This window comes from Geospiza fortis, unplaced genomic scaffold, assembly GCF_000277835.1.
Source record: "Geospiza fortis unplaced genomic scaffold, GeoFor_1.0 scaffold29, whole genome shotgun sequence".
In the NCBI taxonomy this organism is placed as follows: Eukaryota; Metazoa; Chordata; class Aves; order Passeriformes; family Thraupidae; genus Geospiza; species Geospiza fortis.
In genome coordinates, this window is record NW_005054349.1 from 4,125,382 (window position 1) to 4,150,073 (window position 24,692).

Here is a 24,692-nt window from a genome sequence, read left to right on the forward strand (position 1 = left end):
CGGGGCGACCTCCGCTCCCGCCCCGTGCGCCGTGAGGAGACCGCGGGGGAACCTTCGCTCCTGCCCGGGGCACCGTGAGGGGACCGTGGAGGCACCCCTCTCCGGCCCCGGGCACCGCGCGGGGACCCCGCTCCCGCCCCGGGCACCGTGAGGGGCAATGGGGGGTGTTCTCCCACACACCCGTCCCCGTGAGGGCAGTGAATAAAACAATCAACATTTAAATAGCTCGGGCAACAGTTTCAGTTCTGTGGGTCTCTTACCGGCGTGAAAACCCGACTTACCTGGTTAAACGTGACAAGTAAATACAAAATTGAACCAGTTTTTTTAACATATAAAACTAGTTAGGATTCAGACACGAACCTTCTCATAACAAGCATAGCAACTGATAGTGGAAACTTTGCATTACTCTTTGTCATAAGATTGAGAGGCTGCTGTGCAAATCTGAGCAAAAGCGGACTTGGGCAATGCTTGGTGCCTGTTCCATGTCTTCTACTCCTTAGAGGAATCCTAAGCCAGAGTGTTTCCAAGTAAAGTGTAAAGGCAGAGGTGGATTCCTGGATGCTGAGAGGGGATTGCTCAGAGCTACTTGAGGGAGTGCAGGGCTGCCCCATCTGGGGTTTAGAGGGCACCTAAACCACCTGGGCTCTGGGAGTTGGGCCAACACAGGGTGGGCGACCCAAGGTGGGCATCCTGAGATGGGGCATTCCCGGGGGACCCTACCGACCACAGCTGGAGTGCTGTGTCCAGTTCAGGGCTCCTCAGGAGCTTCTATAATTCTCAGAGATTCATCCTCCTGGACTTTCACCTCCTTAGCAGAGAACTTGGAGACTTTCATTTGACCTTCCTCTCCTTTTTTTTCTTGTTTTAAAGAGGAAAGCCACATAGCACACACCAAATCAGTAGGAAAGACATACCAGTCATTTTGTCTAGCTCTAGCAAGAGACAGACATTCTTATGATGAAATAATTTCAAACTGCTCAATGCAATTAAGGAACAAAGGGGAAAATACCTGCAAAAGGTAATGACAAAACTGAACACTGGGGGAAATGGTGAGAGAGACTCAGTTTAGCCAGCTCTACACTTGCCAGCACCATGGATATTGACAGCCCTGCCTTATCTTGTCCTCCTACTCCTTTTTGGAGCAGTGCTGGAATATAAAATTGAACACTCACATTCTGTGGTCGCTCTGAGGTCGGTACAACAGAGCTGGATTGAGGTGAACAACCAGCACAGTTTGTCAGATTGTGGCACCACCAAGGCTGAGAAATGACAGAAAAAAGCAATTCACTGACACAACTCTCTGACATCTTTGGATCTGAAGTTTGGAGGTCAGATTGTTTAAACTGATAGTCTGGGCTCTGAACAGATGTGCTAACACCATTTCTGTGTGTTTCTGAAGAGAGGGAACCAGAGTCACTTATTTCTGACAGAATTTGCTGTAGTAGAAGTAAATCCAATGAAATTTGCCCACTTTGCATTTTCGTTACATTGAGAGAAAACCGAAGATCAAGAAACCCTTTCTAAAACCCTTAAGATTCTGGTTTTGTCATATAGTGTCACATATTACCTAATACTAAGGAAAATGATTTAACAGAAATCGCAATGTAACGTGCTTCAGATTTTTTGGAAAATGGGAAATAAATCCCCGTCTTCAGTCTCTTTTATTTGTTACTTAGTGGCAAGGTAGTCAATCTTCCATAGCTTCATTTATTTTCCTCATTTACAAAAAAGTTACAAAGCAAGCCAGGACAGTTGGGATCAACACAGAAGGAAGACAAAGCAAAAAAGACAAGAGACAAGGGAATGGGTCTGGAGGTATTTGGTAAAGCTTGGGACAGAGAGAGGCCAAGTCCTTGTACCACACTGCCAGGGCCAGGGCCTTGTTTGCTGCAGTATCAGGAATTCACCAGGTTTTCTTCCACAATTATCCTTGATGCCTTCTCTTTGCAGTAACTTAGTGCTCTCTAATAAGGATGGCAATTTCCTCTGTGTCCCACCCAGGTCTCACTGCTCTCGCAGCACCTGCATTGTCCGGTGATCATGCAACATTCCAAGACATTTCTGATACAGGATGCACTTGTTCTTAGTATCTCTGTAAAGAGATTAGAATTAAATCAGTAGCATGACACACACTCCCCAGTATGTTTGCTTTTAAAATAATCTGTATCTAATCAAACTACATTTTTATATATTTCTTTTCTTAGTATGTGCTGCTTCTGAGTGCTCACTCACCAAGAGCTTTGGAAGATGCTTTTCATGCAAATAACTGAAAGCATTACCACTGTGTGCACACAAACTGAAACAGCTTTGGAAATATTTGAAAACATTTCAGCAGGGTCTGTAACATTCCTGAAGAAAACATCTGCACAGTGAAAGGTGGCTGTAGGCTTTCTGTTAGCTCACATCTTAGTGACAAACACTATCAATTTAGTGATGATTTGTATTCAGTACCAGGATGGATGATATAATTAATATGCAGAGTATGTAATTAATATGCAGAGTATGTAATTAATATGCAGAATATGTAATTAATATGCAGAGGGATGTGATTGATACGCACCCGGTACTGTCTGGCCTCTGGATAAACTGGATAAGGCAAATCCTTCCTGGGATAGTCAAACTCATCCCGCTGGGCTCGGGACTGAGGGAAATGATCTGATGCTGGATCTGCTGTCCTTAGAGGCTGAGCATACACGGGACTGTACAAAAGAGAAAAAGGTTATTAAACCTTATAATATACTGCAAATTGCACAAAGGCATAGTTTAAACTGAAAAATAAAAATATTAAAGCTCACTACTGCATGCACGGCACTGAGGCAATAACATCTAAAAGGTCTTTTAAGTTCATTTTACTGTCAAGCCCTCATCCTGCAAACAGAGAAGACTGAATTTATAGAAGCAGCTTTCTCTTTAAGCTTTTATTTTTTTTTACAACAAACAATGCCACAGTACCTATATTTCCTATATTCCTACAATCATTTTCAAAGCGTTTAAAATTCACCATAGCTATACCTTCAACATTTTCAACATTTATATTGAAAAAAACCAGCCTTCCTTGAGGGCTGAAACATCAGCAAGCTCCAGCCTGTCTCTGCAGCAGAGCCCTGCTACGTGTGAGGAGACTGTTGTGCTCTCACTGAGCTGCACCCTGGCAAACAAGTTCTCTGCAGAAGTTGCAGTAAGAGCTGCAGCAGTCTGGTGCTGAGGGGGATTCAAGTGAGGAAACACAAGCAGGGAACTGTGATTCTAAACAGGAATGAAATCAATGCCTCTGGGATTAGAGGAAAACCAGAGAAGCCTCTGGATAAAGCAGTATTTTACGATTTGTATGTGAATAATCCAGCCAAAAGCTTTGCCATTTACTGGACCTTTGTTGCTTGCTGTGCCACTGGCAAAGCTGCAAAGTCATTCTGAGTCTCCAAACCAGGGTATAACATGAGAATGAGCACAAAAGACAAAAAATAACAGCATACCTGTAATCCTGTCTTTGATTTGGGATTGAGGCATCATTAAAATCTTCTCTTTTCAGTACAACTTTTGGAATTTGTCCAACCCAGGCATCCTGCATGTAGGGATCAGGTGATTACACAGAGCAAAATGACAACAAATTAGAATAACCAGCTCTCCAGGTATGGAATGTTAGAAGGTATAAACCAATTTTTCACTTACAAAATACAATGTCTAGGCTACAACTCACAGTCTGGGGTGTGAGAAAACCCTAAGTTCTGCAGCTCTGACCCAAAAAGATTCCTTTTACAAAGGGTTTTCTTCCCTACCAAACTGCAGGATTGGGTCTGATTCACACCTTGGGAACAACAGCATCAGCAGGACTAAATCTGAATTAGTTAAAAATTGAACAGCACCATCTCCTGGTAAAGGCAGGCTCAGACCTGCTGCATTGCCAAGCTATTGATACTCTACAGATGGATTTAGCAGAAAATCCTGTAGCAGACTAGATTATTTTCTCCCTTTTCTCAGACAGCCTTCAATGTCTCCTTCTCACATACTGTGTGTTCCTTAATATGTAAAATAATCCCTTGAAGTACCAAATGAGGAAATGAACACACATACACAAATATTCCCTTTCAGTGATTCTTTGTATTTTATATTGATTTTTTAATGGTATTTATCCATCTTTTCTCTTGACACCCACTAGTTCAAGCCATGATCTCTACTACATCTTGCCTAATAGAGAAAACTGGCACAGCAGAGCATGATCTCTTTTTAAAGCTGGTCTTCTAACTGGCCAAAAATGGAAATAGTTGTTTGAACATCCTGTAAAAATAATGCCAGGTTCTTTGTTTTCCCCTATGCAAATTAGTTTCACTTAATCCTTGATGACAAGTTTCACCTTCTCACATGCATTCAGCTGATCTTGGAAATCAAATGCTAGGAGACTTTAAACTGAAATTCCCTTTTTGTTGTTTTTTTTTTTTTGCTATTCCCATTGCATTGAGCTGAATCCCCAGGGCCTGGGGGCTGTGCTGTGCCCCCTGTGCCATCTCTTACCTCAGCTGGCTGATGGTGCCCTGGGTTGGCAGCTGTGTCAGTGCTGAATGCAGGGTTCTGCTGTGCTCCACTGTATGGAGCCTTTGGCTGCTTCCTGGGGGGAACAATGGGAATTCAGAGCATTAGCAATGCTGAGGGTCCTGACAGATGTTTTTTGTGCTGCAGATTGGTTCAACAGCCATGTCAGAACTTTAGATGTCCTGTGGCAATGGCTGTACAAGAGCTGGGTATTATTACAGCTTTTCTATGTCAGAGCAAGGGCCAGTGACACACTTCTGGGGCTCAGTGACAGAAGAAAAAACCCATATTGTCTGTGTACTTGGGAGAGGTGTCACTGGGAAAAAGTGATGAAAGCAAAAAGCATCTCAAATTGCCAATATCTGAGACCCAAGAGTGGAAAGAATTGTATTTAAACACCAAGCCTCTTGTCAAGTTATCAGTCTTACTCCTTTTCTTTTTAAACTTGTGGAAAAAAATCCCTAAGAGCAAATAAATCAGAAACACACATTTCGTGGTGTTGAATTTAAGTAGTAAATGTACTTATCAATCTTTAAAGCCTGCCTGGTGAGCCCTAAAGAAAAGCAATGACTGAGAGTGAGGTGGTAAAATGCTGAGTAAGTGCTGAGTGCTCAGGTAAGATGCTTTGAGTTAGTTTTAAATTGTATAAATAGTATTTTGGCAGAATGGCAACCTTGTGCTTTTAAACCTTGTGCTTTTTTAATCCAGAGGTTAAAAATTAACCAAAATGCCAGACTCCTTTTGCTGAACTTCCATTTTGAGTATAAAACTCCTTATAAGTGCACCCAGAGTCACTTACCCAGCGTTTTTCATTTTCAAGGAGAAGACAGCAGAAAATATTACAACCACTATGATAATCAGTGCCACTCCAGGAAGAGTAGCCACTAAAATGAAATCCAGAGTGTTCCAAAGGTGGTTACATTTGGGGCCCATGTACCAGTACTCCATCCAGCCCATTCTGTAGTAATCACATCTGCAAATAAAAATATTCACTTTTAGCAACAGCATTTTACTTCAAAAGTAAGCAATACCAAAAAAGTACAATATTCTGCTATATAATTATTTATTATTCGACACTGCAGGGGCCAAGAGTTTCACTATTTTTCCTGTTTGTTTAAAGGTGTTTTTTTATCTTAGTTACACCCATCTGTTTCCAGATTTGATGCAAAAATACTTTGCCAGGCTCTGAGTAACCAAGTCCAAGTTGGCATTTCAGGAGTCCAAGATAAGGAGCTTTGATGGGAACAGGGTGCAGTACCCAAGTCATGGCCTGGCTCAGGTCAAAGATCTCTTTGTCTGCTCTCAGCATGGCAAAGCTGCTGAGTGGAAGTCAAACCTCACATTTCTGGCTGTCACTATGATACAGATTTTTTTAAAAGGGAAAAAACCCCGACTACATAATGGAGAATAGAACATTAAGATATCTAATTTTTTTAACTCAAAATTTGATCAACCTGAGAAAAAAATGAACTTGCAATTACACAGCTAAGTCAATGCTAAAGTAAAATAGTTGAGAGAACAGGTAGCATGTAAAAATTAAGGGCTACAGTGATTACCTACATTAGGAATGACATGCTCACGCATATATTTAAAAAGAAAACACTATGCCCAAATCCCAGATTTGATGCTCTGTACCAGAGCTATAAACTTATGCAGATTGTGAATGAAGATCAACATTTATTTTCATGGATCACTTTGGAGGATCTAAATTTAGTTAATCATTTAGAATATATTTGACATTTACATGGTGTATATTAAACAAACAAACCAAGCCCACACACTACCTGCAAAAAGGTTCTCCATTTTTACACAGACAAGGAATATTTTCAGGACAGAATTCATTTGTATTACCCAGACAGGCCTCAAAGTCCACAACTCCATTGCAGTTGGCTGTGAATTAAAACAAAACAAGTATTTAATGCAATTATACAGTAACATACTGTCAGTGGGCTGTGTTGCTAATTACACCAGAAATTTATGCTTCAGATGTACTCTGTAGATGACACTAAATCTTTCTTTCCTGTGACTTGTCCCTGGAAAATTTTGAAGCTATTTGAGAAATGAAAATTTATCTGCTTAAATTACTTTACCCTGAATGTGTACCCATCTTCCTGTTGGCCAGGAAATTGTATGGCTTGTGTTGGTATGGTTTTTATTTCATAATTATAAGTGTGGTTGTGTCTGAATTCCACTATATATCATCTCTGGCTTGTTGACAAAGACTAAAAGTCATGAGACTCATTAGAGATTCCAACCTTCCAGTTATAATCCAAATTAGAACCTTTTTGTGTGTTCTGCAATGGGATTATTCCTTGGCTTAGCCTACAAAAGGATCTGGTTTGCATTAATGTTGGTTCTCCTCTATCTCTTTTGCTGTGTAAACACTGGGCTGTAAATTTTGTTCCACAATCTGAGTGTTTACAGTATTTCAAGGTATTTGGCTGGCTCAAAAGAACTCCCTCAGCAGCCTGAATCATCACCAAACACCAGCACGTTTGGCACTCCCACTCCACATCCTTTGCTACCTGTTCTCTCCTGCTCAGCACTCGGACTCAACAGCAGGCACCACCCTGAACACCCAGAAAAGCCCCCAAACTGCCACCAGAGCCAAATCTAATTGTGCACAACAGTTCCAGGGAGAGCAGCCACATTTGGAATGAAGCCAGAGTCAGAACTGGCTGAGATGTCTGAGCAGAGCCTCCGAGCCCAGCAGGCAACTGATGGAGCAGCTGTAATGTCACTGTCACTGTCAGATGGACTTCCCACCAGAACCAGCTCCTGACTGATGCATTATTAGCCAGAGGAACTGTGCTGGGAGCAGCCTGCACTCCAGAAAGAGATGGAAGCCTCCTTCTTTTCCACTGTCCAAGTGCCTCTAATCCAACCTTTGCTGCTTATCAGAGATAAATCTAACTGATTACAGTGACCAAGGCTTGAACCAGCCCATTTACACACCCTGCATGCTCTCCTCTGTAGAGTCATCAGCACTGGAACTTTTTCCAAGAAAACCTAACTACAGGTTGTGTGTTATGGCTATAAACACAGAACAATGAAAAATCCCAAGTAGCACTTGGCATGGCTCATCTGGGGGATAAGCAATGTTTTTAGCTACCCCTCTGATCAGTAACACAATTATAATTCTTTTAGCAATAATACAAAAAACACTAAGGCAGCAGAAAATCACCAGTCTGGGAGAGAGGGGGTGTGTGTTCCCTTTGCTATTAATGCTCTAATATTCCATGTGATAAAGGAACTCACTGCTGAGCCCTTCAAAATTCTGTGGTCTACATAAATGCCAAGTTAGCTTTCAAGTGGTAACTTATTTTGCAAATGTAAGTTTAGAGTAGCATTAAAAAATTCCTCAGATCACAAACAAAACTCTTATTAGAAAAATAATAACTGCAGCTGGTTTGCATCATTCCAGGCTTAGGGATACCCAATTACAAGTAACTGGTAGCTACCAGGTACAGAACAGGGATGATAAAATAAATAAATATATCCGTAAAATATGTGGGAAATCTTCTCATAAAATAATTGCAGGCCAATACTGGTCTAACAGAACCCGAAACAATTCCATTACTTCACTATACACTTAAAATAACTTTTCTAACCAGTGCATTCTGGTTGTCATGCTCTTAATTATTGATGATTTTTTCCCTGTTAGTATCAAAAAAAGTCTAAGAATACTTGCTACTAAAAAGTGTATGATTTTTTTAACCCATATACCAAGTGTTTTTTTCCCTACTGAAAAAGAACCAAACAATTTAACTCATTTAAAAATACCCTTCTGAAATTCAGAGTCTGACTCAAATGATCCCAACCCACCAGGACACTGAGTTTCAGCTGTAATTAATTCATCTGGTTCTAACCTCTTCCCTGTGCCACCAAACACAGGACAGCAGCTGTCTCACCAAGGTTTTCACATCTGCATTGTTTTGCTGTTCTTTGAAATAAAGCCAGCCTAAAGCCTAAGAATTCCCAAGCAGCAATCCCCCCCAAGGAATTGCAATGCCCAGAGCAGTGGACATGGCCACATCCCTGCCCTGAGAAGCCACAAAGCAGAATTGCAGCAGCTCTTACGTTGTGAAGTTTCACTCAGCAAGGGGCTGGCCAGGACCAGGACACACAGCAGCACTTTCAGAAAGGACATCCTGGGCCTTTTCTTCCAGACTTTGCCAGCAGCAGAATGAACTTCTCTCTTTCTGCTGCTGTGGATTGTGGATTTTGAGCTTGTTTTACAGCATCCTTCTCTATAAAGAATTACTAATTAACTTAAAACTGATACAACTTCCAGATAACTTACCCAGCATATTTTCCTTTATGAAACAAGGTAGTTCCATAAAAATATCTCATTAATCTTGCTGTTTCTGAATTTTTGTAATCAGATGTGAGGTATTCATTTAATGACATAAATTTCAACACACTAAGGTATCTGTCAGGAGCCTCTCTCTTCTTCCTTTAGGCTGCTGTTACCTTTTACAGATAACAAACTTGGACTGCATTTGCAGACAATTTCCTGGAACAGACACTGTTTTAAAAGACAAAGCCATGGTCCTGAAGTCATTGAAGATGGATGTGATGGGAAGGAGGGAATCCTGTAATTGGATGCATCTACCATTATGTTTTGTTGATTCATTTTTCATTTTTCTGAGAAAATAGAAAATACCCATGTGGCAAGGATGAGTAATGACAGAAACTCACACCTTAGCACACCCCCTGTCATCTTTCTTCTTTATTATTTAAAGAGTCCTTAGAAATTCTCAACATTCACTGCACAAGAAGATCTGACTCTGTGGTCACCCCAAACACTACCCAGGTTACACCCCAAGTTTGTGGAGTTTGACTGCATTGAAGCTGAAGTTAGCACAAACCTTGCTCTTAGCACAGGGCTTTCAAAACTAATCCATAACTGATAAAATCCCAACGTGGAGTTCCTAATTTGACAGGAGCTGGCTGCTTATGTAAACATGCCAAGCACAGTTACATTAACAGCAAAAGGTAAACTTTAACCTTTGCTTCTCAAAGGATAAATAATGATCTCTAAAAATCAATGCCTAGCAAATTCTTGAAAGAATACTGCTTTGGCTAAAGCCCAACAGCACTTAATATTACAGCAGTAGATAAGAGATTCTCAGTCCTGCCAGAAGATGGCTTTACAACAGACCACAACAAAGAAATTAATATTTACATCAGTGAAAGAAATTGCATGATCCTTCTTCAGATGTAAGGCAGAAGTGTGAAGAAGCAGTTCCTGCAGATGCTCCATTCTCCTGCTGACAGGGAATTCCCCTCTGGCTCCAGCTCCAGCTGCTCAGTGGCAGCCTCACGTTGGCTGATGAACAAACACCTTTACCTGGGCTCTCAGGTTTGGTTCAAGGATGCAGAAATGCAGTGGGCAGTTTTTCCTTGGGTGAGATGTTTTAATGAGGCAGATTAAAAACCCCAAACTCTTGACTTGGCTGCATCATTGGCATTTATTGGATGCAGAGGGGTTGGACCTGGCCTCAGGAAGGGCTGCAGAGGCTGAGAGGCAGTTTCTGTTTTCAGTCCTTGCTTGGGTAACAGCAAATAAACCCAGAGCCAGCAGCCCTGAGCAGCTGAGAGCTCTGTACTGCACAGCACACCCATTTCCTCCTCTTATTGTCTGAGTTTCTGGAACTCAGCACAATCAAGTGCCAAGTTATTTATTCTATAACAACATCCAGGCTCATTTAATTTCTTCAAAGAGAGGCATATAAGTAAACCAAAGTTACTGATCAAAATTAATGGTGGAAGATGGAACTGCTCATGATCTTTAATCTTAATTCAGATCTGGTTCAAGATAGCTGTGGAGACCAGTCTCTCCTCCTGCAGCAGTGCAGGAGTTCTAAAAGTGACACAAACTGACCACAAGCTATGGATTCCCCAAGCACTGGTGTCAGGACTGCTACAAATAGAGGCCAGAAAAGGTTACCAAGGCTTGAAACCATGACAGGCTCAGTTTACACCTATTCCCTGGTCACAGCAGTCGAATTTCTTTCAGCTGTTGCAGCAAAATCCATCTCCTGTGTCTGTAAACAAAAGGACAAAGGAGTAGCTGCACCTGGAACAAGGGTGTTTGCTCTGCCCACAGCGAACCCAGGGTTTCACAGGGCTTGTTCTCTGTCTCTGGTCCACAACAAAAGCACCTCAGGGGCAGGAAGAAAGACACACTGATTTCTGGAATGGCTTCAGTCACCCTTCCTTGGCTGCAGCTTGCCATCAGCGTATAGCTGAGCTTGGCTTCTGGGAATCCTGCACTTTAAAATAAAAACCACACACAATCCAGTGCCTACTGATTGGCCTTTTAAAAAAGTATTGGCTTTGTGGGACCCCACTTTCTTTTGGATTTAAAATGTTTTCAGCTTTTCACTAAAATACTCCAAACTTTCACTACAAGATAACAACACTGCTGCATTCCAATTCCTTTCCAGTATCTCCCAAGCTGTTCAAGAATGACAGGGACAACGTGCCATTAAAACAGCCCCATTACTCATTCACACAATTCTCCTCCTTTTGAGTATTTCACTCTTTATTTTACACATGGATTACATAATTTATGACCCTTGCTTGGCAAATTACTTAATCCAGAAGACTGGCACAGTCACACTGAGACAAACACATTTACCACCTGCTTCCTTCTTGAACAGTGTCACTCCTCCAGCATGGATAAAAACTTTAGTTTTTCCAAGTCCTGAACTACACCATTCTTTAGAAAAAATACCAAGAGAAGAACATGGAAGCACTTCTCAAAATTCAGGCCACTGAGCATTGATCTGTCCTATTGCTTCAGGGATTTGTTCCAGGAGTGTTTCAATACTTCAGGGTGAAGTTTTTCCCCCAGCATTAATAAAACAAATGTGACTTAGTCATTAGAAATGAACTCTTAAAAAGTACTTGAAAGGGAAGGAATTGACAATTTTCCTACAGATGAAAACAACAGACAAAAATTAAACTTAGTTTTTAAAAAGTATCTTATCACCCTTTATTTCCAGGTGCCTCACAGCGATATGACAAAATAAAGTATCACAATCAGTTTTATGTAAATAAAAAATTAATACCAACAAGCTCCAAATCTCTCTATATTGAATACAATCAACCATAAATAAAAACCCCATGCATTAAATTAAAGCTATTCCTGTATTATAAAATACCATGTGACCCCATTCTTTAAGACGTTGATTTTTTCACAAATATATAACTTATATAAAAATTACAATATACATTCTTACTTTTATGTGACTGTATTATTGCATTGTGAAACAAACTTAAGTGACACTTAAGGATACATTTCAGAGGCATTTCAAAGTGTTTCACTATAAATTAATAAAACCATGTCTCACAATAAAACTTTTCCCATGTTTTATGTTAACTTTTCAGTGTAACAGATTTGTCTGTTGGGTCTGAAATCTTCAAGAGCCCAAGTCAGGCACGTGGTTACCCAGGACTCACAAGAGTGGCATCATCCAGATCTGAGTTTGCTTTTTTAAAGCCATTGCATAGCACCTTTACTAGAAATTACTAATACAGACATGTGGCTACAGCTCCTTGCAGTCAAGAGTAAAGTATTAAATAACCCCTGGAGGTTCAGATGTCTGAACTGAAAGCAGAGAACACACCCAGCCAGAATACAAAATTTGCCATCTTTCTCCTCCACTTTCTTTGGCTGCAGTTAGGGAAGATTTTTCTTTAGCTGTCCCTGTTTCACAACCAAAACCTTCTAATTTTAACCCCACTGTGTGGGGATAGTAAACAAAAATTGGTGATACAAATGAAACAAACAGAAAATTACCCTGCCTTGAGGAGAAAGAGAAATCTCAGCTGATGAAAAAACTAAATTAGAAAGTGACAATAACATCAGCAGTAGCATCACCATCAACTGGTGTGGGTTGGAAGGGACTCAGAGCCCATTTTCTTCCACTCCTGCCATGGGCAGGGACACCTTGCACTATCCCAGGCTGCTCCAAGCCCTGTCCAACCTGGCCCTGAGCACTTCCAGGGATGGGGCAGCCCCCTGGCAAACCCTGAGCTGGAATAATCCTGTGCTGCTCACTCCTCTCACCTACCAAACCATGACACAGCACAGGGACTCCTTTCTGTGAGCACAGAAGTGCATCCTTCCTCTTGCTGTCCACCAGAGTGGGCAGGAACACTCATTTTATGTTATGATGTTTAACTCTGAGGTTTAGTTCTATCCCAGTGTTGCCCTAAGGAGTCATTAGAGCCTGAAATGCAGCCCCAGGACAGCTTTGGGCACCAGGGCCATGCACAGCACCAGGGGCTGCCATGGAGCTCCTGGCTGCCCAGCCACAGGGCCAAGGGACATCTGAGCCCAGCCAGCCCCTCCTGCAGCACCAGACCTGAAGGAAATGCCCTCAGTACCTGGGCAGTGCAGGGCAGTTTCTGGCACCAGGGAAGAGGCAGTGTCCCAAGGCTGCTCTCCTGGGAAGGCCAGATGTGCTGGCTCCACAACAGCAGCCCTGCAGCTCCTCTCCCTGCTCCCACCAGACCAATTCCTCGGCAGTTTTTCACTATGGCCTGAAAAATCTCACCACAGTAAACTCCTGCAAAATCCAAGCAATCTGCATCATCTTACCTCTCCTGTTGACTTGCTGTGCTAGCACATCACTCAAAGTTAGAATTTAACAATCCAGGAGCAGAGCAGATGGCTTTTCCTTCATGTTTTTATCCAGAATGTTATCAAAGGGAGACAGATAATACAATTTCTGGCATTCAGTCATGCACTTGAAAATGATAATTTCTTCACAATTTTCACTTATGTCTTCATCTGTTTCCCTGGAAATGATATATGAAGCCCAGCCATCTAAGTTTTCTGCTCTTCTCTCTGTGATGAAACACTAAATGTGTCATGTCCAGGAGCTCTCTGAAGATTGATTTAATATCCTCTGATTGCTGCCTGAATTCTGACAGTTGCCTGGGCCTTTAAGAAATGATTGAAGAAACAAAAGACATTCAATCCTGTCAGCTGTCCCAGGCAATTTTCACTAATAGAATTCTTCTTTTAAACTCCACATTTTCTGACTTCACCTTGCACTGGACTCTGTGTAACAAAAACCAACACTTCACCTAAAATTTGGATTTTAAAATATCAATTTGTTTCTGACCCATCCTAAAAGGTTTTCTTCTTTTGCTCATTCACTATTTGTGCCTTCTGCACATTCCATCCTGCAGCATCTCCTCACAACTTTGCTGATCCCACAGGGACACCAGGAATTCTGCCTGTATTTCACTGGTCATTTGACTTTGCATCAGCAGCCTTGCAGAGAAATCAGGTTGTGAAATTTCTTCTTCTGGAGAGCAGGAGCAAATATCCCATCACATCCCAGTGCTGAGAACAGCAGCAGTTCAGGCTTTAGCCTTCCATCCACGCTATCTGGTATCTCTAGCTTCCCCCTCAATTTTACAGCAAAGCCCGTATTTTCCTTAATTAAAAGGTAACAGAATGAAGAGAAATGGAGGATGAACAGAAGTACAGGGATATGCACCATGATAAAAGCAGTGTTTGAAAGCTTCATCCTAGGAAACTTAATTTCTAATATCATTCTCGAGGAAAAACACAGAATTTCACAGAAATCCTACCAAAATCAATGAGATATTGCATACAAACTTGTGGGATGAAAAAGTTGGCTGCCTACTACTTCTGCACTTTTACTGTCAGCAGTTTAAACCTTGAAACTACAGATTTCCAACTTCCTAAACACTTCTAATGGATTTTATATAAATTCACTATCAGTTTCATGGATTAAGCAATTCAAGCACAGTTATTCCAAGTATTAGAAGTAAGTGAAAGCTGATGCTTAGTCTAGAAAGGAAGTTTAGAGATCGGTTGTGTGGTTTTGCCCAACTTCAGAGACATCTGAACACAGCAGAGGTGTGCAGGACAAGGAGTTGTTTCCATGCACCTTTGTGAAAGAGGCAAACAGTACCAAATTATTTTGCAATGAAAAAAGTGACTCTTTTACACAAGCTCTAAAGCCAATGCTGTTCACATCATACAACCACGGAGATTTTAAGGATACTCAGACCAGCAGGAACTTGCACTTCATTCCAGAGCTGAAAGATAAAAGACAAAGAAGCCTCTGCAAACCCCATCCCTCACATTCTTCATTCAGATCAAGGAACATCTGAGCCAAAGCAGAGATACGTTTGCATTTTCAAATATCCTTTGTGAAGTGACATTTATTAGCAAGTTTGGCACAGAGAAGTCCCACTGGGAGAAGACACAAATCTTGTTTTCTCAGTGTCTCACTAATGACACTGAGTGAATTCCCACTGCTTTTATGGAGTCAGGAACAAAATAAGCACTAAACAGAATCATATAAGTCAATAATACAAATTGGAGATAAGAAAATATCTGATGAAATTATACCTCACAGAGTGTGTATTGTAAAGATTATTCCTTCCCTTCTTCCCTCCCCCTTATCTGTAACATTTTGCATTTTGTAAAGCAGACTTGGCTTAGCTCCTGGTGCTGTACATGTCCACATCTTCTGGGCTGGACTGACCATGGTCTGCAAGTTTTGGATCAGGCTTAAATTTTGATTTCTTCACTGTTCCTGTTAGAGATAGTGAAAAAATATGGTTAAAAAGTATGCTTATAGTTGAGCTGTAAGGAAAAAAAGCTTAGTGATACATGTTGAGAATTTCTGTATTACCAAACACTTAGAAAAGATCAAAACCTGCCTGCTCCAGTTCGAAGTGTGTGAAGAAGGAGGATGAGGGCAGGTTGGAACACTGAGCACAGCAGTGGATGGAGAGCAAGAGCTCTTCTCACTCTCCAACACCACTTCCTACCCCAGCAGAGTGAGAGAAGAAATTGTGATGCTTTGCCCAACACATGGAAATGAAGGGAAAGTTTGAGGTGTGGAAAAAGTCCCCTAGTGTTTCTTGTCCAGGAGCAGAGATGGATCCCACAGCCAGCCCTGCCAGATCTCCCTGCAGCTGCTGCCAGATGGCAAGAACTCCACGTGAAGACAAGCACTCTCACCTAGTTTCATTTCTGAGCTTCCAAAAACCACAAACTGAGCTTAGTGAACCACTGAACCCTCCCACTCACTGAAGGACAGAGCACAGCTGATATATTTAATGATACTGCAATTCCAGAGCATCTAGGGGGATATAAAGGCAGCTTTTCTGGGGCTGTGGCTCCTGTTCCTGATCTGCTTCTTTTCTAGCTACATCACTTGATCCAACAAAGGGTGTTACATTCTCCTGAAAGCTTTGCTCCACTTGGACTGAGAAAATAAACATCTCTGGCAACACAGATTCATTTAGGGCAGGGCTATTTTTGGCTGTATTAAGGACATGAACTAATTCCACCTATGAAAGCAACGACAGATCTATAAACACAAACCCAATAAAGACAGTTTGGCCTGGAGCAAGTGTAAAAACAGATCAAAGCATTCCACAAACTAAATCAGAAAAAATTCAGATGCAAAGCAAAGATGTGAATGCATACGACAGTGAAAATAAAGGAAAAAAATAGTAAAACCCTCATACAAGTATGTTCTGCTTGCTTTCCAGAAAAAAAATCTCTGGTAACAATTCCTTCCTTCCAAGTGATTTCCTTGCAACAAATAAAATTTAGAAGTTGCCTCTTACAAGATGTAACAATACCTTACAACAAATTTAGTTCTCCTTCAATAGGTAATTCCACTGTTTTCTCTTAAAAATTGGACTACCAAATTTTTGTCTGTTAAACAGGCTGTTATGTGATCTAGTTGATTATCTCAACCACTTAAGGTGCACAAGGAACCAGTGCAGAAAACCCAGCACAATGAAATCCAATGCTTCATTTCTCAATTACACATCCCTCTTTCATTCCACTATGGATCCCCTCTGCACTTTTAGCAGAGGCTAAAAGTAATAAAATCCATTTGAGACTTCAATTTTCTAATAATAATCCAAATTAAAACCTTTTTGTATGACTTGCATTTGGATTATTCCTTATTTTGGCCATTGAAAGAACCTGGTTTACATTAATATTGGTTCTCTGACATTATTGAGAGAGAACAGCAAATATATAATTCTGTTATTATGACAAGGTCCACAGTGAGAAAATTATCACCTCCCTGAGGCTCTGAAATATGAATTAAATGACAGCATGTAAAATATGCTCTCAAGAATAATATGCACTGACAGCCTGCTCCAGTTTAGAGCAAGAGTAAGTGCAAAATTAAGTCAACTAATTAGATTTGCAAGTTGCCCTGAGATTACACTTGAAATGTTTAATTCACCTGATGAAGGCACTGGATCTTCATTACTCCGACACTTTACTGGAAAAGATTCAGTTCTGTTAAATGATCCTGACTCAACAGCAGACTCAGGTTTGGTACTAGAAATTCCCTTCTTTTTCTTATCTTCTTGCATAATTGGTTTTGACTCTTGCTGCAGCTGTGAACCAAATATTAATAAAAGAAAGCACCTGGGTATATGCTTAATACATTATTGCAAAATAAAGCTTTCAAGTCTGGAAGCTTATCTTATGAAATTATTTTCAGATATGACATCATGCAATGATATTCAACTAGTCAGCTGCACACAAGGGGCACAGCTGGAAAAAGTAAAATTCATGAAACCCCACAGATCAGACAGAATAAATTTATGGAGAAGGGAAATTGTCATGAGTATATACTTAGGACTGAAGCTGTGGTTTTACCAGAGACCCTCCAAGACCTTCACAAGTTCATTTCCAGGTGAGGAGCCTTTAGCCTTACAAAAGACTGAAACAGCCCTGAGTGTTTACACAACACTTACTACCCCTAGTTAGCAGGAGATGGAAAGATAAATCATGGGTACACCCTAGTAATGAGAAATAATGTGTCTTGGGAAGAGGCTTCACTCAGGGGAAAAAATGAAGTTAAGAGAAGTGTCTGTACCACATCAATTCTTGTTCTGCTATCAGTTTAATGACAGTTATCTGAATCTCATTTTCAAAATTCAGAATTCCATTTGTGCTTCTCAGAAGAAATAAAGGGTGAGGACTGCATGCCTATGAGCACTGTCAATTTAAAGCAAACTATTTCTACATGTTAACGTAACTGAGAAACTGAAATTTTCTTTAAAAAGAGCAATGAAAAACTACCATGCAAAGCTGCAATTTTATTTGGGAAGTGCTACTTTTGTCAAGGTTTTATAAATTTCCACTTAAAGAAAAAAACATTTTGGGTTGGATAAAACCCACATTTAATTCTGGGATTACCAACCCAAATTCCATATGTAATTTACAGAAGGTTCATATTGCCCTCTACTCTCTGCTGGCAAGGCTTCAGCTGTTTAATATGTCCTATTTTGACTGCCTCACTTAACCACACACAAAATCCCCTAAAACAGAAAAAGGAGAGAAACTAGAGGAAATTCTGAGGAGAAGAAGAATTATGTCAGAGTTAGAAAGCCTGCTCTGTAACAGAAGGTTATAGTGGGGAAGAGAATCAGGTCAAAAACCCTGATAACTTTTCCATTTGTAGTAGGCCAATATAAAGAGGTTACTGACCATTTATTCACTGTGGCTGCCATGAGGACAGGGCAAGGAGAAGAAATAAATCAGCCATGGACAACTCATATCACAGGGTAAATAAAGCAGACTTCCTGCAAGGGTTGTAGAGCAGTAAGCCTGTCATACCTACTGTAACCCTGAGTGTCTTTTGTCCAAATTCAGGGGCTACCTAAGACCAAAGCTTGAATCAAAACGGATCCTTTATGCCAAGATAAGAGCCCTTAAGAGAGCTCTTCTTCTCCTGTGCACCCTGCATGCATTGTGGGACTACAGAGGGGATCTCAAAATCCACTGGTGTGAAAGGTGTAAAAACAATTAAACACCAAACTGACAAAAAGATCAGATTGGGGTTTGTGCCTTGCTTAACACCATCAGTAAACCTTGAACAGCACCAGCAGAAGAGACCACAACTTTCTAATCTCCCTCTCAAGGTGTGAGGTGTAATGACTTCCCAAGTCCTACCTTGGTGACAGTTTCCTTGTCTGCCCACAGTGACCTCACAGCCTCGTAGGTCTGGTGACTCGCATAACGCAACTTTTTCCCTGTTACCTATTTTTTAGAAAAACATAATTTAACAATAGTCTTTAAAATAAAAGACAGACTATTCAAATGAAATTAATCACATTTGCATGAGAACATGCTCAACTCCATCCTAAGGCATCGACTTTTCAAATCTACTATGTATTTCCCTTACACCAAGCAAATTGTAAATAATGTTTAAATTGGTATTAGGAATCCATAGGGAACATTTCCATGCTAAACCCCCTACTCCAAATGAAATCAAACCCTGATCAGCAAACAGTGTGCTGGCAATGTTGGCACAATAGATGGAGCACCAGGTTAAAGGATCCAAACTTGTCCCACTGTGTTGGAAATGACCACAGATAAACCAGAACCTTACCTTAGCAATGACCACTGACTGAGCTGGGTAACAAACAGCATATCCTACAGTAGTAAGTCCCAATGGATAAGCAATTTTCTTAAATCTAGAACCTGTACAAAGCCAAATATTTTCAATAATTAGACAAAATGAAATGCAAACTAAATAGTTGTAGCAATTAAATGCAAAGACAAATAATCCCAAACTAGGTTTTCCAATATTATGAAGAATGAGAAGAATTGTATATTAGTCTGTCTAGTCCTGCTCTGTCAGCTCTCAGCCAGTTCCTAACAGCAATCAACAATGTCCCTTCATTTACCAGGAATTTCTTTTAGTCCCACAGGCTTTTGCCAATGGTTCAGAACAGTATTCTGACCACTGGAACTGTTACAGGCTCTGTACCCCACAGGCCAGTCATGAAAACAAGGCAGCCCTACCTTTCCTTGCCAGCACTGCACCAGCCAGGCCTGACACTGTAATCACAGCGGCTTTGGGAAGAAATTCTGGGGGAGGGTTGTTCAGGTAAACATAAGCATCTAAGAAATGGGAAAAAAAAAAGACAAAAAAGAAGCAGGGCAATTCAGTGTCAGTCATTTTATTTCCCACTTAAGAAACAAAGGTGAAAATTTTGATTTTACTGAGAGTTTATAGATGAAATGAGACAGATATGTGACTTGCCTACCTTTTCCAAACTGAATCGAATCCATTATTCCATTTTTAATAAAGACATAGACACTCTACAAGGAAAGAAAAACAAAACCAGAAAGTAAAATCTCTGTAAAAGTAGCTGTTCACACATATCTCAGCACAATGAGACAAAGAAATACTGTGTGACATTAAAAAACACAAACCAGTGACTTTCTAGAAAGGCTGTGCAGAGATCTACCCTCTTTGTGACAAACACATATATTTTTAAAACTTACATTGGCAACTAATTAATTTAAAAAAATCTCTCTAATGTAAGCTCCCTTTCAAAACTGAAATCTGGTGAACTCTAGAATAGGAAAACACCTGGATGCCAACTGTATAGGAAAATTCAATTATAAAATACAATCTTCTCTTCCTCAGAGACTTTCTCAGGAAAACTGAAAGATCAACACCGAATTTGTACCACCAGAGGTCACTGCTATTCAGTGCAGGAACTCACAATGATTAATGGCATTAAAAAGTTTGATACAGATTTATAACAAGAGTATTTCAGTCATGCAGTCACTGGCAACATTTTTACAGACCAATGGAATCACAATTTACAGAAAAAATGAAGACATTTTGAATTTTGTTTTCAACTGTTAGGGTCTACAATTTCTGCAAAAGCAAAACACAAGTGCAACATCTCCTCTGGCCAGCAGTCAGGGTGAAGCTGCCGTTTCCCAGCAGGTACAAAAGCAGTGACAGGCACCACAGTTCCCTCTCCAGCTGGAACATGCAGTAACAGAGCTGGGAGGTGTTTCTGATGGCTCATGAGGAACAGCCTGCTGCAACAGATACAGGGGATGCATTGTTTGTCTTTTTTGTCAGGTACTGCCCTTTGGAAGGAGCTCCTTCTCCATGGACTACATCTGGAATTTCAGACTCCAAAACACCCTCAATTTCTCCCAGCAAGAATTTACCAATGTAACTCCTGCTGTAGAAGGAAGGCTCATTTTTCCATCCAAAATTATCTTATGCAAGACAAGGATCTGCCAAAAAAAACCTCCAGGGGGAAGTAAGCTGTTTTTTCAGTAGTTTAGTGCTGAGAGAACTGCAGGAAAGGCTGGGTGCATCCCTTACCTGGCACCAGCCGAAGTAGTGGCCGGTCGTCCTCCGCAGAGCCGTGAGCTGCTGCTGCAGGGGCCCCGGCTGCTCCTCGATGTACCGGGACGTCAGCGGGGGAGCACTGTAAATGGGGAGCTGCAAACAAACACAGCTGAGCAGCAGGGACACAGCTCTGCTCCTGTGAGTGCTGCAAACACAGCTGAGCAGCAGGGACACAGCTCTGCAGCACCCCTGGACCTCAAGGGGGTGCACTGTAAACAGGGAGCTGCAAACAAAGACAGCTGAGCAAAAGGGACACAGCTCTGCTCCTGTGAGTGCTGCAAACACAGCTGAGCAAAAGGGACACAGATCTGCAGCAGGGACACAGCTCTGCTCCCATGAACTGCTGCAGTTCAAGGGGGTTTTCCAAGCCTGCAAACCCTCAGTGTTCCCCCTGCAGCACACAAAGACTCTCTGTGGAATTATGAAGTTCTAGAGTTCCAACTGGCTCTACTCAAGCGGGACTTCACTCTTTGGAAGTGAAAACTGAAACAATGGTGTGGGTTCTTAGCACCAGAATTACTCGGTATGAAGCAAAGGCATGTGTGTGGATGTGTGTACTACTAGAAACTGCACATCAGAAAAGGACTCATCAGTCAGTGTTCTATTTTCACCTTTTCTGAGTTCATTTTTGAAATACTGTAATAATGAAAATGAGATAAAACTTCACTAATTTAATATTATAACACTTTGTGTTTTATTTGAGCCAAAGTGGTCAGTTATTTATTATCACATATTACTTTGCTATGTATTTTAATTCCTGGATAATGTAATTCAATGGACAGAGCTGCTATTCTGCAGGTTTTTCTGGTATTATTTTAAAGACCACAAAAGAGGAAGACTCATACCTTGTCTGGCTTCACCAGCTGACTTTTTGATTCCTTTTCTGTTGCTGCATATACAGTAATACATATAAATGGCAGCCCAGATGAAACAGCTGCCAGCTTTGCCACCTGAGACAGAGAGATGAAAACAGGGAGTCTTAATGCTGAAATTAAAATTTCCCTTTGGATTGATCAAATATGGGATGAAACAAGTCACTTTTAAAGCCTTTTTTGAGCATTATGCCTTTTAGAAATGTCTTCTGACTTATACAAAGATTTTCTCAAATTATAATGGTAAAGAAAAGGTTAAAGAACCCTGAACACTTTTATGTCTAAAATACCAGGAAAAACCAGCAAACCACGCTGATGCTTCCATCACCTGTTAGGGTAAATTCAGCTGTAATTTACTCAGCATGCAGGAACTCCATTTCTGAAGAATTATTAAAGAAAAACTATTTTAACCTATCATAATTCAGATTGCTTATTTCCATACAGCATGCTACCAGAACACAACACCAATTTTCAGTAGACACTAGAAGGAAAACTGAATTTAAAAGTGATAGAGCACGAGAAAGTTGCATTGTTCACTTAAAAATAATCATGTATTTTTAAAAGTCACAATGGATTCTGTTCTCAATGTAAAAGAGAAAAAGCTATACAGGGAATGATCAAAGTGGTCCAGCTCCTGACTGACAGTAATTGCTTTACTTTTAGGTGCCTGCAGACGAACACATAAATGTTTAAAGATCCAAGGAAATAGCTGTACTGGCTAACATTTACACTGGCAGTTATCCCAAGAGGGTTTCACTCTTTTCTACTGAAATCACAAAGAACCAGAGTGAAAGAAAAAGCAACATCACCTTGACTACACTAAAGAGGCTTCACTGCATGGAGCTGCTCCTTAGCTAATCACGAGGTGCGCTGAAAGACTTCAATTAGCTAAGTTGTTTCTAGCATTAATTTATTGAAATTATTTTATTAAAAGTTCCTTACGAGGCATTATGTATCAAACAACAAAAATCATATATTTTTTAGTTAAAGAAACCACTAAGTATTTTACCTATGAAAACTCCCACAGAAGTTACTGAGAATGAAGAAATGGCAGGATCATATTTTTCTATCAAACACTAAGAAAGAAGCACAGAGAAAAACCCCTGCAACAGGCTGGAGCTGTGAAACACCCTGGGATTGCATGTTCAGCCACTAGAATGACTCCAGAACATCAGCTGATAACTGACTTACAAATAAATAAAAATCTTCATTTTGAGGAATCCAGGAAATTGCTGCAGGTACAAAAGCCAGGTGACATTTCTGGAGATGAATTCTGCACAGACACAGAGCTAAGCACCACCAGAAGGAAAGGTCAATGGCCACTATTAAAACATTCCCTGTAACACCACTGCCAAGGTCCTGACCTACAACATGGACAACCTGATGGTTTTTTCCCCAGAAATAAAAAACACACCCAAGACAAACAGACATGGCAATATTTTTGATGAGAAGCTTGAACAGCAATTATTTGCTGAAGAAATGCATTATATGCTCTCTAGCAGAAACTTGTTACAGCTACGCCTCTTAATAGTAGAACTGGAGTAAGACCAATCAAAACATAACAATAAAACTGTCAAATGTACCTGGATAATTTTGGCTTTAATTCTTTGCATTTCAAACAATCTGCTTCAAAGTGTTGGAATCTTATCAACGATCAAAAATACAGATTCTATTAAAAAAAATTAAAAAGCTACATCACTACAAAGAATTCACTATCTTCCACTCAAAAGATGCAGAATACAAACTAAGCCATAATAAAACCACATAGTTAATTTATGCTAATCTCCAAGACATTGTTTCCCACTGAAACTGCAAATTCTGTGTGCTTGCTTCAAGAATTGGAGCAGGAAACTTGCCCTGAAGGCAGGAACTGCCTCAAAACAAAGGGAATCAAAGAATGGAGTATATGCAAAAATCTGATGCATGGATTTATATAAAAAAATACACAACTTCTGTACCACAAAATGGGAATCTACTAGCCAGGGTAAAATAAGATTAAATTTAGCAGCTACCTCGTATCAAATTTTCCATGAAAAGATGTTAATTAAAGAATAAAGAGTTATAGGTTTATTACATTCTCCTACCACGCAGATGTCTTGAGACATGTCACAAAACTGTCTCACATCCTTTTGGTTTGTTTTCCCCAGAAGTTACATGAGACATGATTGCCAGAAGCTTGCAGGCCAAACCCAGTATCCTAATTCATGTCTTTATAAATCTCTGGTGACAACCACCAAACCCCCACCAAATGGAACAGATCCTTCCACTTCACCTCAACTCCCTGACACTCCATGGATTTGGGTTTAGTCTTGGTAAGTGACCCATAGAGAGTAAAATCTTAAGAATAACACTCTTATTAATAAATATTTCATAGTAAATAGTAAAGAATACATAGAAAATTATGTCACTTCACTAAAGGTACTGAATCATTTGGATTTATGTACTAAGCCAACTAAATTACTTCAAGATCACCCAGACAGACAGCAAAGCCAAAGACAGTTTCTTCTGCTGAAACAAACAAAAGTAAAATGCTTTATTTTCTGTCCTCGTTGGCACCATCCTTTTCTTTCCAGATATATACACATTTTAAATGCCTTAAAAAAGTAAATATGAAGATTCATGTGATGAACCTATTCATCAATTTGACTGCCAACACTGGAAACCTGTCTAAATATTTGTGAGAAAGCTTAGATCTTTACATGCATGTTTTTCTGTTTAAAGACACTGTATTATTCCTACAACTAACGATATTTTAGATACTTGTAACCCTGTTAGCTCGTAACAGCATGATTTTAACAGCCTTCTTTTAGTGATGTACAGCACCACTAGCACTTTATCATGTCACTACCAAACTATCATCTTGATATTCCTCGAGCTGAAGGTGTTTCGGGGGCTGCGAGTACACGGAGAAGCACCAGAAGAGAAACCCCGCTTTTATTCCCTGTTGTACAGTTTAACCAGCTCTCGAACCAGCTCTTTCCCCGCCAAGTCCCACAGCACCAGAGACCCCTCCCTGCCCCACTCCGCCACCTGACCCCGGCTTCCGCGGCACCGGGGGCTCCTTCCCGCCCTCACCGGCGGA

General features: G+C 40.6%; 1 protein-coding gene across 1 annotated transcript; it reads right to left on the reverse strand.

Annotated features, from left to right (window-relative positions):
• Positions 1-11,501: 11,501 nt before the first annotated feature.
• On the reverse strand, positions 11,502-23,715 carry APOOL (apolipoprotein O like). The gene is made up of 9 exons (XM_014307935.2): positions 23,685-23,715; positions 21,584-21,723; positions 20,712-20,831; positions 19,624-19,678; positions 19,379-19,477; positions 18,963-19,054; positions 18,524-18,610; positions 16,803-16,959; positions 11,502-15,122 (listed from the first exon to the last, which is right to left on the reverse strand). The coding sequence occupies exons 1-9, from the start codon at positions 23,713-23,715 to the stop codon at positions 15,025-15,027; spliced, it is 879 nt and encodes a 292-aa protein (XP_014163410.1). The 3' UTR covers positions 11,502-15,024.
• Between the last annotated feature and the right edge of the window lie 977 nt (positions 23,716-24,692).